General features: G+C 43.2%; 2 protein-coding genes across 5 annotated transcripts in view; both read right to left on the reverse strand.

Annotated features, from left to right (window-relative positions):
• The window catches only part of LOC109746143 (protein IQ-DOMAIN 32), a 199,327-nt gene that overhangs the window by 129,465 nt on the left and 54,951 nt on the right, over positions 1–14,911 (reverse strand). The gene's annotated exons all lie outside the window — the stretch shown is intronic.
• LOC109765369 (V-type proton ATPase subunit a3) lies at positions 545–11,408 on the reverse strand. 2 transcript variants are annotated; one of them, XM_020324159.4, is made up of 18 exons: positions 11,033–11,408; positions 9,654–9,698; positions 8,969–9,091; positions 8,780–8,887; positions 7,426–7,533; positions 7,182–7,355; positions 6,507–6,644; positions 5,968–6,075; positions 4,015–4,122; positions 3,754–3,902; positions 2,767–2,920; positions 2,519–2,679; positions 2,231–2,437; positions 1,974–2,157; positions 1,816–1,899; positions 1,526–1,725; positions 1,127–1,186; positions 545–1,053 (listed from the first exon to the last, which is right to left on the reverse strand). In XM_020324159.4, the coding sequence occupies exons 1-18, from the start codon at positions 11,174–11,176 to the stop codon at positions 849–851; spliced, it is 2,460 nt and encodes an 819-aa protein (XP_020179748.1). In that variant the 5' UTR covers positions 11,177–11,408; the 3' UTR covers positions 545–848. The 2 variants fall into 2 exon arrangements, with proteins under 2 accessions (XP_020179748.1, XP_020179750.2); XM_020324161.4 differs by lacking the exons at positions 545–1,053; positions 1,127–1,186 and adding an exon at positions 1,187–1,268.

A 14,911-nucleotide genomic window follows, 5' to 3' on the forward strand; every position in this document is an offset into this window, starting at 1 on the left:
TTAGCACCTCCCAAAAGAGTGTGAACTTCACAATACATATGTGTCTTCGGCTCACTTGTGGTTTATCCTTTCTCACAACTTTATTTGCTTTGTATGCTTGCTGGCTTGTTGATTAGCTTATTTCATCGCTTATCTCGGTTCCAGTAACTTAAAATGGCATAAACTTAGTAGCTTCTTGCCCCTGTCAACTCGCTTATGTTTGCAGATGATCTCATAGTGTGTGGATCAACGCTAACAATGATTCTCAAAAAATTGCTTTGGTGATTACTTACTAATCACTTTTGCAATCTATGGGGACAAACCCTTAACTGGGATAAGTATGGCATGATGCTTAGTAAAACATATCGATCTCACATCTACAACTAGCATATCATTTTCGATGCTCTTGGCATGGATTTATGGATACTACAACCAGGTCATCTTGTAAGACTGGCCCCATTCTACCAATTTTTTCAATACAAATGACACACATATTGGTGCACTTATCAACAAATGACAAGTAAAACAAGCTTAAAACAATCGGTCTTATTTAGTTACAAAATCATAGTACAAAATACACATCGATTATGTGGCACTGCAGACATGAGCATAAACCCCCATGCTAGAAGAAGAACCTTATCATCGGTTTATGTGGCACTGCAGACACGCAACCCCAAAAATGTGGAGATGCAATGCACTAGGCCTTAATTGCAGCTGTACGAGCCGCTTCCATCACCGTTATAGCACATCATAATTTACAGAATGACCAAGTATGGCTCCAGCTCAAGCAACATGAGTTTTCTGTATCTTCCTCCAACAACCTCTTGAGGTCTTATATTATGTACTTACATTGCATACACCGGTTGGGACTAATCTTCCTCCTCGATGATTGATGCAAACGCGAATGGCGCAAACTTGTACCCACTACCATCGTAAAACTTGCCCTGGAACTCGACCCAGTGAAGCCTCAGGGCATGCAGAAACGCACTTAGGGTCTCCATTGAAAGCAGAACAAAAATAGTGGCAAAGAGGAAGACGGTTACTCCCATGACAAGGATGATAACATTGTTGTATCTGCAAAGAGAGCACAACACATGATTAGAACAACCACAATAGGCGTAGAGAGTAGTAAAAGAGTGTATCTTACCCCCATGCTAGCAGAAGAACCTTATCATAAAAGACACTGGACAGTTCCGAGTGCGCGAGACTGCAAAAATAAAGACATTGATTACTTGTCAAGAAGAAGAACCTTATCATAAAAGACACTGGACAGTTCCGAGTGCGCGAGACTGCAAAAATAAAGACATTGATTACTTGTCAATGTCTGTATCGTGAGGAGAAACTTACTCCCTCCGTTCCTAAATATAAGACCTTTTAGAGATTCCATTATAAACTACATACGGATGTATATAGACATGAACTTGTAGATTCACTCATTTTGCTCCGTATGTAGTCTATAGTGGAATCCCTAAAAGGTCTTATATTTAGGAACGGAGGGAGTACTTATTTGGGGTTGACGTGTTAATTATATCATGTTCAATGATACCTGAGAGCCCAAAGACGAAGATATGAGGCAGTATTTGAGACCGCACCGAGCACAAACTCAATTGTGTGGATCAGCTGGTGGACCAAAACTTCACTGAATTCAAACTCCTCATGGTTGTGTGGGTTTTCATGTTGTCCTCCCAATTGAGCCACTGATTCATCTGTCTCCTGGAGCATGGTGTAATGCTGGCCTTGGTGTCTCTGATGGAGACAAATGAAAATATCAACAAGTGGGTATATGATATATATTCCAGTGAGAAGTCAGTTAGGGAATTAAGAAAGGTCTACAACCTGCTCATGTTGCTTCTTGAGAAACAATGGCTTCGGAAACAGCATCCAAGGCACAGACACCAGAGCAAGTAGAAGTAGAACAAGCTGCGAGGAAACAAGAAATGTTATGTGCAACTGACAGAATCAACACATGGCAGCAGCAATGAATATCACCAAACCTGCACAATTCTCTGCCCAGGAAATAGCTGGTTCTCCCCAATATCATCCGTTGGACTCAGGAACATATATATCATTATGTGGTATAGGTCAGCTTTTGAGCCAGTGCACCACTTAATAATGATGAGGAGTGACAGGTAACCAAATAAGCTGTTTAAGAAGATCAGCTGAGGAACAAACTGATACCTGTTGACACAACAACTGAATGAGTATTTTTGAAATCACAGGACAGATTATTCGTGGGAAGAGATCGACCTACCAAACATTAACAATATTTTTGAAATACTTCGCATTAAAGAAACTCAACACGATTCCAAGGTTCATTTGTGCAATTCCAAGAAGAATTGACATTTTCATCTTTAGGGAATTGAGAAATGGGAGCTCACTGCGGCTTCCATGCCACACTGGATCGACACCAAATGGGTAAGTTTGCCCCACCCTAACTAATCCTTCAGTTGTAGCATCCCTATAAATAAAACAAGGGGAAAAGGGAAAGTCATACGGTTTTCATAAAACACCAAAGTAGGAGCACAAATCAGCAGCTTACCCACACGAAGGATCATGGCAGGCATAGGCAGATTTACCGAAGAGCTCAAATGGAACCGAGAAGAACTCATTATATATCAATCCAGTGTAAATTGAAAAAAGGGACATCATCAAAATTACATAGCGCCCAGCAAACATTATTTCCACTATGTCATCTAGTTTCTGCGACAAAGAATGAAGAAAGTTAATAATAATTTCCTTGGAACACATATATCTACTGAATGAAGAAGAGAAGGCTCGAGACAAAACCTGTGAAGCTAGCTTCTTCTCTCGGATTATGAGGTACATTGCAGTAAGAAATATACAAATTCCATGACCCCAATCACCAAACATGACGGCAAATAAGAAGGGGAATGTTACGATAGTAAATAAACCAGGATTTACTTCTTGATAGCTCGCAATGCTGCAAATTATGTTAATTATAAAGTTAGCACATAGCATGAACCCCAACAATTCCTTTATGCAGTAAGAAGTGACTAGGTTATTCCTGGTTGATGGTAACCATTTCTGTAAATTACAATAAATATCAGATATGCTGAATTAGTATCACTAGTTTGAAGATAAAAGTCCTAACCCACATAGATAATTATGCTCCGTATTCTATGCATATAGCACAAAGAAATAATAGAAATTAAAACTTAACATGACCAGTACGGGGCATAATTATCTATCAGCAACACAAACAATGAAAGGAACACAAGAAAGAGTATAACTATGATAGAATTTCACTAAATTAGCACAATACTAAAGGTTTAGGAAAGGGAAACACAAAGTAAATCAACAAATAAATGGACAAAACAATATACTGATCTAGATATACTGATTATGAAATAGATAAATACAGAGAGATGTATCATGGTTGGCACTGGTCCTCATTGCCCTGATTCTCAGTCTCTACGAGTTTGAGTGGCTTCTCCTACGTTCCGGCTCTGCTGCACCTGTCAGTCCCTCCGTGCTCTCCACCGCCGCCGCCTCCGCCGCTTCCTCCACTGGGTCGTTTGCTCAGTAACGTCACTGTTTGGAACATATTTGTCGTTCACATATGTCTTTATTCTTTCGTACAACATTGTTGTCTTTGTGGTCCTTCAGATTCTACTGCTTGTAAGCTTGGCAAAGAGCCATATTGGTTGTGTAATACCTCATTGTATAAGAGGTTTCCTACACACATGTACGTGTACATATATACTGGCTTATGGCTCACTAATGTTTCCCTAACAATCTTTTTTTGAAACTTACCCATAGGCATCTACAATGTCCTGGAAGGAGGATGTAAATTTATTTGTCTGGAAATACGTTGGCGGAGATTCTTGTGTGTTTAGAATTTGGAAAATACAACCAACTTCGGAGTTGCTACCAGAAGTAGCACGATGAAGTGCATCTTGTACCTACAATAGGTAAATAAACTCTTAAACCTTATGGACAAAAAAAGAGTAACCGAAACCAAAATAGCAGCCAGAAAACATCAATGCCGGAAGGGATGAAGGTGTAGCTGCATACCTGACTTGTAGCAAAAACTGGACTCCACCCCTCGGCAACTAAACATTTCTTTGTTACATCAAGACTGAACATGTTTAGCGTGTGGTAAATAGCCTTTTCCTTCTTTAACTGAAGCATTTGTATGTCAATCAGAATTAAACTTGAATGCAAGGAAATTAATAAGATATTTTTTTGACGGTGCTACGGCGGGCTTACGCCAGCCTGAACCATTTTCATTATATATAAGAGAAAGATACAAGACATCAGGTACAACAGAAAGCAACCAACACACACAAGAAGGCACAAGAAAGAACAGAAGAAGAACCAGAAAAGAGCTACGACAAGCAGCCAACACCAAGAACTTAGCACCCAACACCACTAGTTGGAACGAGAAGAGCGGAAGCAAGCTTTGTTGAATCAATCGAAAGGAGATCCGTCACCGAGAAGACGTAGAGAAGAAGTTGCCGGCTGCCCTGCGATCACTCTGCACCTTGAAGAGCTAGGAAGTCGCAACCACTGTCGAAGGGCATCCCACTGCCTAGCCACGTCGCGGCAAAGAGAGCTACGGACCATGCCGAAGGGCAATGTTCCACCGAGACAGACCCTGCACCTCCTCTAGGCCACACCACGGCCACCATCAAAAATAGAGAGAACCAAAGCACTATGCCAGGCAACAAAGCCTCAGACGCCGTCGAAGGGCACCGAACACCGAGACCTCATCGTCGCCACGAGCCCCCAAGAGATAAGGTCAACCATCAGCACCGAGGTGACCAAGGGATTGGTCGCCGCCACAGATCACTTCCACCGCCACCACCCTGCACACCAACAACCCAACAAACACTCCAATCCAGACATCAAGCTGCCAACCGCGGATCCGTGGCCCCCAAAAACAACGCCCTCAAGGGGGAGAAACGACATCGAGACGCCGTCGTCGTCCGATCGAGAGATGGATCTGAGGCTTTAGCCCGGGGCACACGATTAAGAGGGTAACAGTAGCTTCCCGATGACGCCTTCAAGAAGGGAAACGGCGCTCGAAGGCGTCGCCGTCATCGTTGCCGACAAGATCGACACAAGGCTTTCGCCTGAAGCATCCCGTCCCCGTCATCTCCGTTGAAGCTGACCGATGTGCCCTGCAGCCCGAGACCTCCCCGCCCTCCTGCCAGTCCACGGCGAGCGTCCCCACTAGGACTAGCATGAGGCTCCATTGACACAGAAGCTCACCTCGAGCACCTGCACAGCCGGAGTCAGGTCGTTGTCGGCTGCCACCTGCATTCAAGCCCTTGCCTCCAACCACACCCCACCACCACCGTAGTCAAACTCTGTCGACGGCATCCACCGCCGACCCCCTGGTCGTGGCCACGAACGCCGGTTGGCCGGGTGAGTTCAGGAAAAGCAGATATTGGTGCCAAGTAGCATCCCACACCGGCTAGACTGCACCCCCGCACGACCACGCAGCCCGTGCGCGCACACCGCGCCACCCAACTCCTCTGCCCTTCGCCACCTGCAAGCCGGCACCGCGCCTGACCGGCTCGCTGGATCCAGATCCAGGTCACCAGGTCCACCGGCCGCCACACCGCCGCAGCACAGCCGCCCGCCACCGCCTCGCAACCACCACCGTGAGGCAGCTCGCGCCGGATGAGACCGCCACCGACCACGGCCAGATGCGCCGCCGGCAGAGGGCCTCGCGTCGCCGAGCCCTGCTACCTGGATTGAGAGAGACGCCCCGCCGCCGCCGTCCCTGGGTCCAGCGCGAGCTTTGCCGGCGGAAGCCTCTGGCGGCGGCGAGATGGGAGGGGGTGGGGGAGGGGTGGTGGCGGTGCTAGGTTTTCGCCCCCGAGTCGCCAGAGCCAGGCGACGCGGGGGGGGGGGGGGGGCAAATTAATAAGATATTCAGCAAGCATTGTTCAAATAGCACGGACTTCTATTTTGCATGATAAGAAACATACCAAAAGATTGTTTATAATACAAGCTTACCAGGTTGTTCCATTGTTCATACTCACAAGCTATACTTTCAAGTATGCCATCACGATGAGCTAAACCTATTTCAACAGTTGCCTTCAATTCTGACACTTTTCCAGATACCTACACAGTTGTAAATGTTTCAGAACAAATAATAGTAACTTAGTAAATATAGTACAACAGCTTTTGTGAAAGAATTTTCGACTACAATTCAGAACTTCTGCACAAGCTTGAGACAGAAAGGAAAAAAATTCAACAAGATCACCTATCTCATCAAACATGAAACACCAAAAAGAAGAAAAGAAAATACACCCTCCAGTTTATAAAAATGTGTCCTAAAGTACTAAATAATAGCAGGTTTAATATGATGATGTGCTATCTATTGTATGGTACTAATGTCAAATATACAGTGTATGCTCAAGAACATCACATAGATATACATACAGAAGCAATCACGAGAGGAGGTCCCAGCATTCTCTTCAAGAGAACTAATCCACAAAGCAAAATGAGCACCAACATGGTTTAAAGAACAACACACAGGGGTAGACACCAACCTCCTGAATAGTATGTAATTGTGTGGCAAGGTCTTCTGGAAACGGATAACGGTTGGCACCAAAAGCATCACAGATTTTTAGAATCTTGGATTTCGCTCTCTCCCCAGAGTAGAATATAACGAAAGAATTTTTCACGGCCTGTCAATACATTATAGTGACAAAACCATATGAGGAAAATTATATTTCAGAATTAAGTACATAACTAGTGGGGAAAAAATAAAAACAATACGAAGTGGCTTTAAGCAAACAGCTGAATGCTAAACATCATTGCCGAGAAGATAATAATTTGTAGAGTGAATTCCATTTTTTTATGCCCTAGTTTCATGTTTGTGACAGGAAATACCCCATTTAGCAGAATTTTCACATTTTTACCCAATTTAAGCAAGCGTGTGCCACTATTTACCCCTTCTAATTTTCCCCCATTCTAACTGCTTGGGTCCACACCTTAGTGCTGACTGGGCATGCCACACCTGTCACAGGATAGGCTATTTATGATTCTTTTGATATCTCAATATCCCATACAATAGTACTGATCAGGTTCATTTTCAATCATCTGACATAAGAAACTTCGTCTTCAACGCAAAAAACAAACAAACAAAGAAGCATCACATTGAATATTCATAAGTAATTCCTAAAATTTATGGAAGGGAGTTGACGACAAAGGAAAGTAGTAACCTTCTCTCCAGATTGTGGATCAGTTATAGGTTCATCAACAGATTCTTGTCGGAGTAACATATTGCCCCTGGTGGCACGATAAAGTATACGCTCAAAGGCCATAGCCTTTTGCTTTGGCACAAGACCAATCAGGGAACCAAGCTTCACATGTTTCGATGGATCTATCACCATTTCCTGCAACGAAAGAAGAAGTATGAAAACAAGGAGAGCTAATATATTGCTTTACTAGAAAAATGGTCCTCACCTGATGCAATAAAGGACTCTCCAGAGAAGAATCACCAGACTGATCAGCCACCATTTCCCTCTGTTGCTCTGCCGCACTTCTTTGAGCTGAGTAGAAAAACTCACCGGTCTGAAAGTAATTAAGTAAATAGAGTCAGTAATGAACAACACATAACCATGGGTGGAGCTACTATAGGGACATGCCATTATAGGACTCTCGATTATGTAGAAATAAAATATCTTCACATGCAAAATACATCCTAAAAACACAAAAAAAAGGGCATAGTTTAAAATAGTTTTAAAAATAATGCCCCATAGCTCAAAAAATCAGAAGCCTCAACACATAGTGCACACTTAAAATTTGGCGTGCGAGAAAAATAATACTCATTGCAGAAAAAAGTGCACAACTGGATAATTAGGTGCCCTGTGTAGGCACAGCAAGCACAAATCTTCAACTAACTGGCAACACACAACGAGAAAAGAAAAATAATTGCACTGCACAAGTCATGGTACCCATTGCGAGGAGCACGCTTTGGCAGCAAGGTGCAAATGCAGTCAGCAGCTTACCCCTCGGCACAAAGGAAGTTCAGGTATAAGGAACTTATTTCTTGCTTGCCTAAAGATTACGATGTACTCAGGCTAAAGAAAACTAACATGACCAGATTCCAATAAGACAAGGGTTCCTAATTGCATACAAATTTAACAATGAATTGTTTCCTCCAGCAATAAACAGATATTTATCTGACTCCTCATCCTCCTGCTGTTGCTATGCGCTACTTCTTGGAATGCTTGCTACATGCCTCCTGTCATGTTGTTGATCCAAACACGAGCCGGCAGAAACTACTCTCTTCTTTCAAAACAAAAGAAACTACTCTCTTCTAAATTTTCATTAAAAGTTGTAAAGAGATGTTTCTTTTCATTCAGTCGATCAATACTACTCTGTAATCTCAATCATCAAAATATATAGTTTGTGGTTTCACATTTGTTTGGCGAAGACTGCGCCGATGACAATTATACTTTTTATAAATTTCTGATCCCGGCTTGAGATTGGAATATCAGGAATTTCATGTCATGTTCAATAAAACCCAAAGTAATGTACAATGAATGCAATTCGAAATCAATGGTGGTAAATGTTGCTACATTTTAAGTTTTTAACTATATCAGGGTGTTTATAGATATTAGAGAGTCGATTATCTTTCCTTGATGTCACAAATGTTCTACAAGCAAGTTGTTTGTATTGTTTCTTTTTCACCTTGCACCTCAGGGAATTTCAGGATTTAATTCCTTTCAGTTTATGGTGCTCTCGTCAATGCACGAAAAGAGAAAAGTGAATTGCATCAAATAAATTATTTAATTATGCTTTAATGTGGTCATACCTTTTCTAGAAGAACATTGTACTCCACCAGCTCATTGTATGTCCTCTGCAATTTTCTATTATTTGTATTTACTTCAGTTAGCTCAGCTTCAAATTCCCCAAGTTTTATCTGTTAGTTGACAATGTTAAAACAAAATTCTACACTTACAACGTGCAAATGATGAGGGCATAAGTTTCCTTAATTAAATACCTCCAGATCACCAATTTCCAAAGGAGCTCCTGAAAATTGCGTGGGAGAAGTCAATATGGCAGCTTTCGACATTTGTTCCTTGAAAAAACGCAACTTGCGAGCCATTTCACCACACCTCTTGATCTGCACAAGGTGTATGTGCAGAAAAAAGATTATTAAATTCACAGATCAGTATGAACTAGTAGTAAATATGGTTATGATTCAGAGCACAAGACGAATGCGAAATATTTTGGGTTTAGTCCTTTTCACATTAGGTTACATGTAATCAGGATAACGTAGGATTCTGAAACCCAAATCATTGCATTAACTGGGTATTCTGATTCCATCCTCATATAATGGGGACATGTATTAACCCACTATGTATCATAGGAAAATGGTGATAATCTGGGCATTATTTTGTTTAATTTTGAGTTTAGAAGTTTTTGTTTTAAAAATTGAGGTTAGAAAGTGTTTCAGAACCTTGTCAGTTTCGCCTCATCAGAATAGGATATTGTTTTCACAGCATAAACTAAAAAAAAGCTGAAAAGACATACAGTTCTATACGAAATTTAATCAGTGACAGACACGGGATTTAGTCCCTTTACAGGTATTCAATAAACTGTCAATCGTAATAAGCTGAACAGATATAAGGCCATATAGCATAACAGAGCACAGCAAGAAGAAAGCATTAGATAAGGCCTCGTACCTGGGCAGCATATGCCCGTTGGAATGGGCTCTTGTCCGCATTAAGCTGAAACAAAGGGCAGATATTAGATTCTCCTGGACTAAACAAAAAGGAAAAATGCATGGCTTAACACAGATAAAAATCACCTATGTCAACAGGTTTCACGTTTTACCTTACGAAATTCCTAGCTAAAATAAGTTCACCTGAGGTTACATAATCTCATAAGATAACGCTACATGTACGGTTGTCAGTAGTTGTAGAAAAATACTTAAAATAATTAACAAAATTTGAAATGTTTATAGTTCCAAATTTATCACAAGGACATAAAATTAGGCTATTATTAACTACTCCCTCCGTCCTGAATTACTTGTCAGAGAAATTGATAGAAATGGATGTATCTAGATTCTAGAACCAAAAATACGTCTAGATACATTCATTTATGCGACAAATAATTCGGGACGGAGGGAGTATGATCCTAGTGATGTTCCGTGAAAAGGCATCATCCTAAGGCATTTTATGCTCATCCATGAAAAGGATAAAAGGTTGCCTCCTCATGTGCTTCATGAAGAACATTGTGCCTCCTCCATTCGAAGAACACACCACTTGTGGAGGGATATACCAGAGAAAACAAGGGCCTGAAGCGCATACCACTAGGATCGTGTATAACCAGTGATCGGCCTCAGCAGTGAGTGCGTTAGCCGCCATGTGTAGAGTTCAAGATGACAGTGTCCCGCATGGTATATGATCACTGTCGCGCAAATCCATGCCTCAATTTGCCATTTTCAAATTGCAATAATAGGGAAGGGGCTTTTGTTCGTGCCAAATTTTGAGATGCGGCAACTTTTCCTGACACCTACACCTGTTGCAACGGCACCATTTTAGCTAAGTTTTTATCTGGTTGAGGCACGTGTTATCTCTTCTACTACCTCTGTCCTGATTTATTAGTCAAAATATGATCCGAAAGGGCTGTTCGAAATCCCAGCAGCTCCAGAGAGCTGCGGAGCCAGTAAACTGGCACTCCGCAAATTTCAACTATAACTCCACCAGCTCCGGGAGTGGAGCTGTGGAGCGGAGTACCTCCGAACATGGCCTAAATACAAGGGAGGACTAGTAGTAATCTGTATCGCTGGGTCAATCCTATAATTGTTTATCTCAAGCGGTCAATGCCGCACGTTGGCTATCGGTTGAGACATATGCAGCCACATCGCGTATCATAGCACGCAATGCTCTATTGTTTAAACCGCCGAAATCCAAAATGCTAGGTGCACACCGCCGGTCAGCACCCAAGCTTGAAGTAACACGACGAGCAGCATTACGCGATCGAACGGGAGTGGGGAAACAGATTGAAATCCAAGCAATAATAAGCAAGCAAAGGTGTGAGCGTGCGCGCGTATACGTACGTCCTTGAACTGGAGGAGGCCGAGGTCGCCCAGGTTGGAGACGGCGAGGCGCGCCGACTCGGCGGGGATGATGACCTGCACCAGCTGCATCGCCTCCGACCGCAGTAGATCCATCGGCGGGCAGCACCCGCCGTCGCGCGACATCGCGGGCCGGTCGGAGACCCTGGCGAGCGGCAGGGCAGAGCGTCTGGGGCGTGCTTGCTCAATGCTCCGGTGGGCTGCCGCGGCGCAGGGGCGCCTCGGGGCAGGGGTCAACGCGGTTGCGTGGTGGTGGTAGTGGCGCCGATTGGCTTCAGAGGGAGGCGGAGGAGGTGGAACGGACGGGAGGTAGTCTTCCCTGACGATGGAGGAGTATACGAAGCAGGGTGAACTTGAATCGATGTCAGCAGGTGCTTTCCATTGAAGGCATCTGTGCTGCTCAAGAGTTGACTGACCCTGCCGCTATCACTTGATTTGGCCCCCACAAATTTACAATGGTTGCTTCTACATGAAGCATCGGCATAATCCCTCTGTTTTTTTTTTTGTTTTTTTTTCAGATTAGAAAAAAAAAAACAAGACCAACCCGGGCTAGACTAGCCTGGCATTTTTTTATAGAAGAAAACTCCTTGAGCATCAAATGCTCAAGCCGAGACTTGAACCCTGGTGGACTGTCTGCAAACTCCCGCGTGCTCAAGTTAGACATGTGCAAAGCCGTGGAAACTTTCCTGGAAGGTGGCAATATATGTTTTTTTTGTCGTTGAGCTGGACCTACAGAGATACTGAGAGTACTAGCTTTTTCGCGAATACGGAAAGGTCATGTATCTTTCTTTGATATATAGAGAGAATAAAATGGCAAGGGTTTTATGTGTTACACAAGATCACGTACACGAAAGTGGCGGAAGTGAACACCCAGAGCAGAACAGGGAAGTGGGATGCTCAGCCCACACAACTCACACGCCGGCTAGCCTGGATGATTTGATGGAGACCAGCGGCGCCCGCTCTTGCCCATAGCCTCGCTTCCTTGCGGACGGTCTCGGTGGTGCGGTCGATAAAAGGTCAGAGGCCGTCGAAAGTACAACCATTGCGGTGCTTTCAAAGCTCCCAAGCAATCAATGAGATGAGGGAATTCAAATCCTTGCGCATGTAAGGAGGGACGAAGCTTTGGCAGTTTCACACCAGTCCATGATTGGGTTGTCGGGGGTTGGCAGCGAATCCTACACCAGGAGAGAATCTCGTGCAACACTTGGCGCGAGAACGAACATCCGCCAAGAAGGTGAGGCATGCACTTCGGAGCCTTGATCTGAAGCGGGGACCAAGTCTAGGTGAGACGCCAACGTGGGTGTGGATAGAACCAGTGAAGTTGATTGTAGAAGGATTTTGCGGTATACACGCCTGAGCTGGCCCAACGCCAGCACAACTCATCATTGCGGTTCGAAAGGGTGGTGAATCTGACACGTCGCTGCAGATTAACATACTGGACAAAGCGGCATAGGGCCAAGGGTGTCGCGTGTGTCTTGAACCCATGCACACAAGTACTAGTTAATTGCACGTGCCTTGTAACGGGGACATACCTATTCTACTTGTTCAACACCAATTTTGTCTGACATACGACCACCATATTCTACATTTTGGTAAGATTTTATTTGATTTGAGCATGAGTATGGGAAGGCAAGAACTTTTTTGATTAAATTAAGTTTTGTCAAGGTTTAATTTGATCTGGGCATAAATAGGGGAAGGCAAGGAAATGTGAGATTTTGTTGATTTGATTGAGTTGATGTACATGGTTTTGGGAAAATACCGATTTGGTTTAGATTACTCCAAGTTACTCTATTTACATTGATTTTTATTTTCCACAACATCGGTTGTGATTATAAAAGAAAATAGTCAGGAAACCAAAGGGTAGAAAGGGTTGTGGGGAGAAAAAACTCGGAGAAGAAGGTGAGGCAAACCTATCAACTTCCCTTTAATATTAGAGAATACTGACCTCATCTTATCCTTAAAATCAAGCATCCTCAATACCTATCTCAACTAGATGATACCCCACGTTGTTGCGGGAATGTTTTGTAATATATTCAGTTAGAATTGGTTGTATGAAACATGAATATTTAGAGTAATAATATGAGAACTAAAGCTGAAAAATAAATATGATGTGTGGTGTTTGATTATTGTATAATGTAAATATCATAATAGAATGTAAATTCTCATGCATGTTTGCATGATGAGGTGCCTTTTTATTATGCATGATTGCATGTTGTGGTGGACCTTTCTCCATGCATATTGAATGATGAGGTGGCATACTTGCATGTTGAGAGAAATAGCCTAGTGGGGGCTAGCTATTTAGATATAGAAGATACGTGCCGGTTTCCCTATGTAATTAATGCCTTGAACAAAATTGCCTTAAAAGTTTTTGCCAGCTTGTGCTGGAGAGGGTAATCTCTGAAGAACATAGGCTTGTTTGGTTGCCCACTAAACACCCCTGTAGGTTCTAGGGGGTCAAATATGGGCGGTTTGATTACTTGAGTGTTTGATTGGGACTGCATCGTGCAACTCTCAACGGCTCAAAGCAGACCAGAGCCTTGGTCTAGAGGAACGGCCAAATTGATTGTTTCCAGCAGAGTCAAGCTCCAACGAGTGCAAAAATACCTCACGTTCGCACCTGGTGGCCGGTAACACTAGGTAAGTAGCCTTTTTGGATGGTGTGTTTCTCCTCACCTTGCTTAAACTCCTTTACCTAATCACTTTTAAGCTACACAATGGTGTTTCGATTTGAAATAAACTTTACATAAAAAATGCATATCGATGTTGTGATTCCATTCCCGTGATTGGTTCCTAGTTTCATTGGCTGTAAATATTTTGTGTTTATGTTTGAAGCATTTTTAGACAATTTTTTTCAAATTCGTTTCACACGGTTGACTATTTGCAATTTCCTTTTAGTAGCTAAATCTCGTTGTTTCACACAACTTTCACGTCATCCCCACCTTTCTCCAGTATCTCACTGGCAGTCCCTTGTGAGTGCGGTGTTATAATTAAGTTTTTCGTTTCGACGGTCGTAGACAAATAAATCTATATATTCCTCAATTTTGTGTTAAAGTTTGAAACTATTTTTGATGAATTTCATCAAATTCACCATACGCGGTCGATCCTTTGAAGTTTCATTTGACCACTAGCTTCTTCCACACAACTATAATATTGTAAGTTTTTTTCTACGCTCATAGACAAAGTTATTTCAAGTGTGGTGGTGTGACAGTGTTACGGCTCACGGGTACCTCGTCTTACTCGAAGTCGACCCAAGTAGGCCAGGCTGGGCCCCTAGGTCAATTATGCCTTGGGCCGATTAACTCGTACCATGGCCCTATGACAAAGTGGACCCGGAACACTTGGCCTACACGTCAAGACGACCGGCGTCTAGGATGACACCTCCAAAGTGACTAGGATCATGTAGACCTAGACCCTGATACTTGTATAAGTCGGGGCTAGGCTAGTTGTGAAGATACAAAATCTTAGAGCTATTGCCCGATCCCTCGATCATTCTAACCCCTATACACAAGCAGGAGTAGAGTTTTACCTCTTCCATGAGGCCCTGGACCTGCATAAAATCCTTCCATGTTTCCATCTGATCTACTCCTCTGTTCAAAGTACCCTATCGAGGGATCAGCCAGAAAATACTTCGGCATGATCTGAGGTAAGTTCACCATGTGCACAAAAGAGGTGAGAGTAACCACCGGTGCGCAAGCAACCAAATAGAACGATCCGCACCAGCCAAGCCCAAAATCCCGAAACACAGACAAGCAAACATTAAGGGGATATTGGTACACTCATGTAGCCTGGGACTTTGTGGGCAGACAAACAGGTTGCAGAAACATGTCCTAGACCCTCTGAGAGCCTGAATCCCGCCCACAT

This window comes from Aegilops tauschii, chromosome 2 (assembly GCF_002575655.3).
Source record: "Aegilops tauschii subsp. strangulata cultivar AL8/78 chromosome 2, Aet v6.0, whole genome shotgun sequence".
Classification (NCBI taxonomy): domain Eukaryota; kingdom Viridiplantae; phylum Streptophyta; class Magnoliopsida; order Poales; family Poaceae; genus Aegilops; species Aegilops tauschii.

Excerpts from the sequence above, each read along its gene's own strand:
- LOC109765369 (XM_020324159.4), bottom strand. The coding sequence starts at position 11,176 with ATGTCGCGCGACGGCGGGTGCTGCCCGCCGATGGATCTACTGCGGTCG. Across the intron at positions 7,356-7,425 it reads AGAGTCCTTTATTGCATCAG|GAAATGGTGATAGATCCATC; the intron begins GTGAGGACCATT and ends CTTTCGTTGCAG. Across the intron at positions 1,187-1,525 it reads CTTCGTCTTTGGGCTCTCAG|TCTCGCGCACTCGGAACTGT; the intron begins GTATCATTGAAC and ends TTATTTTTGCAG.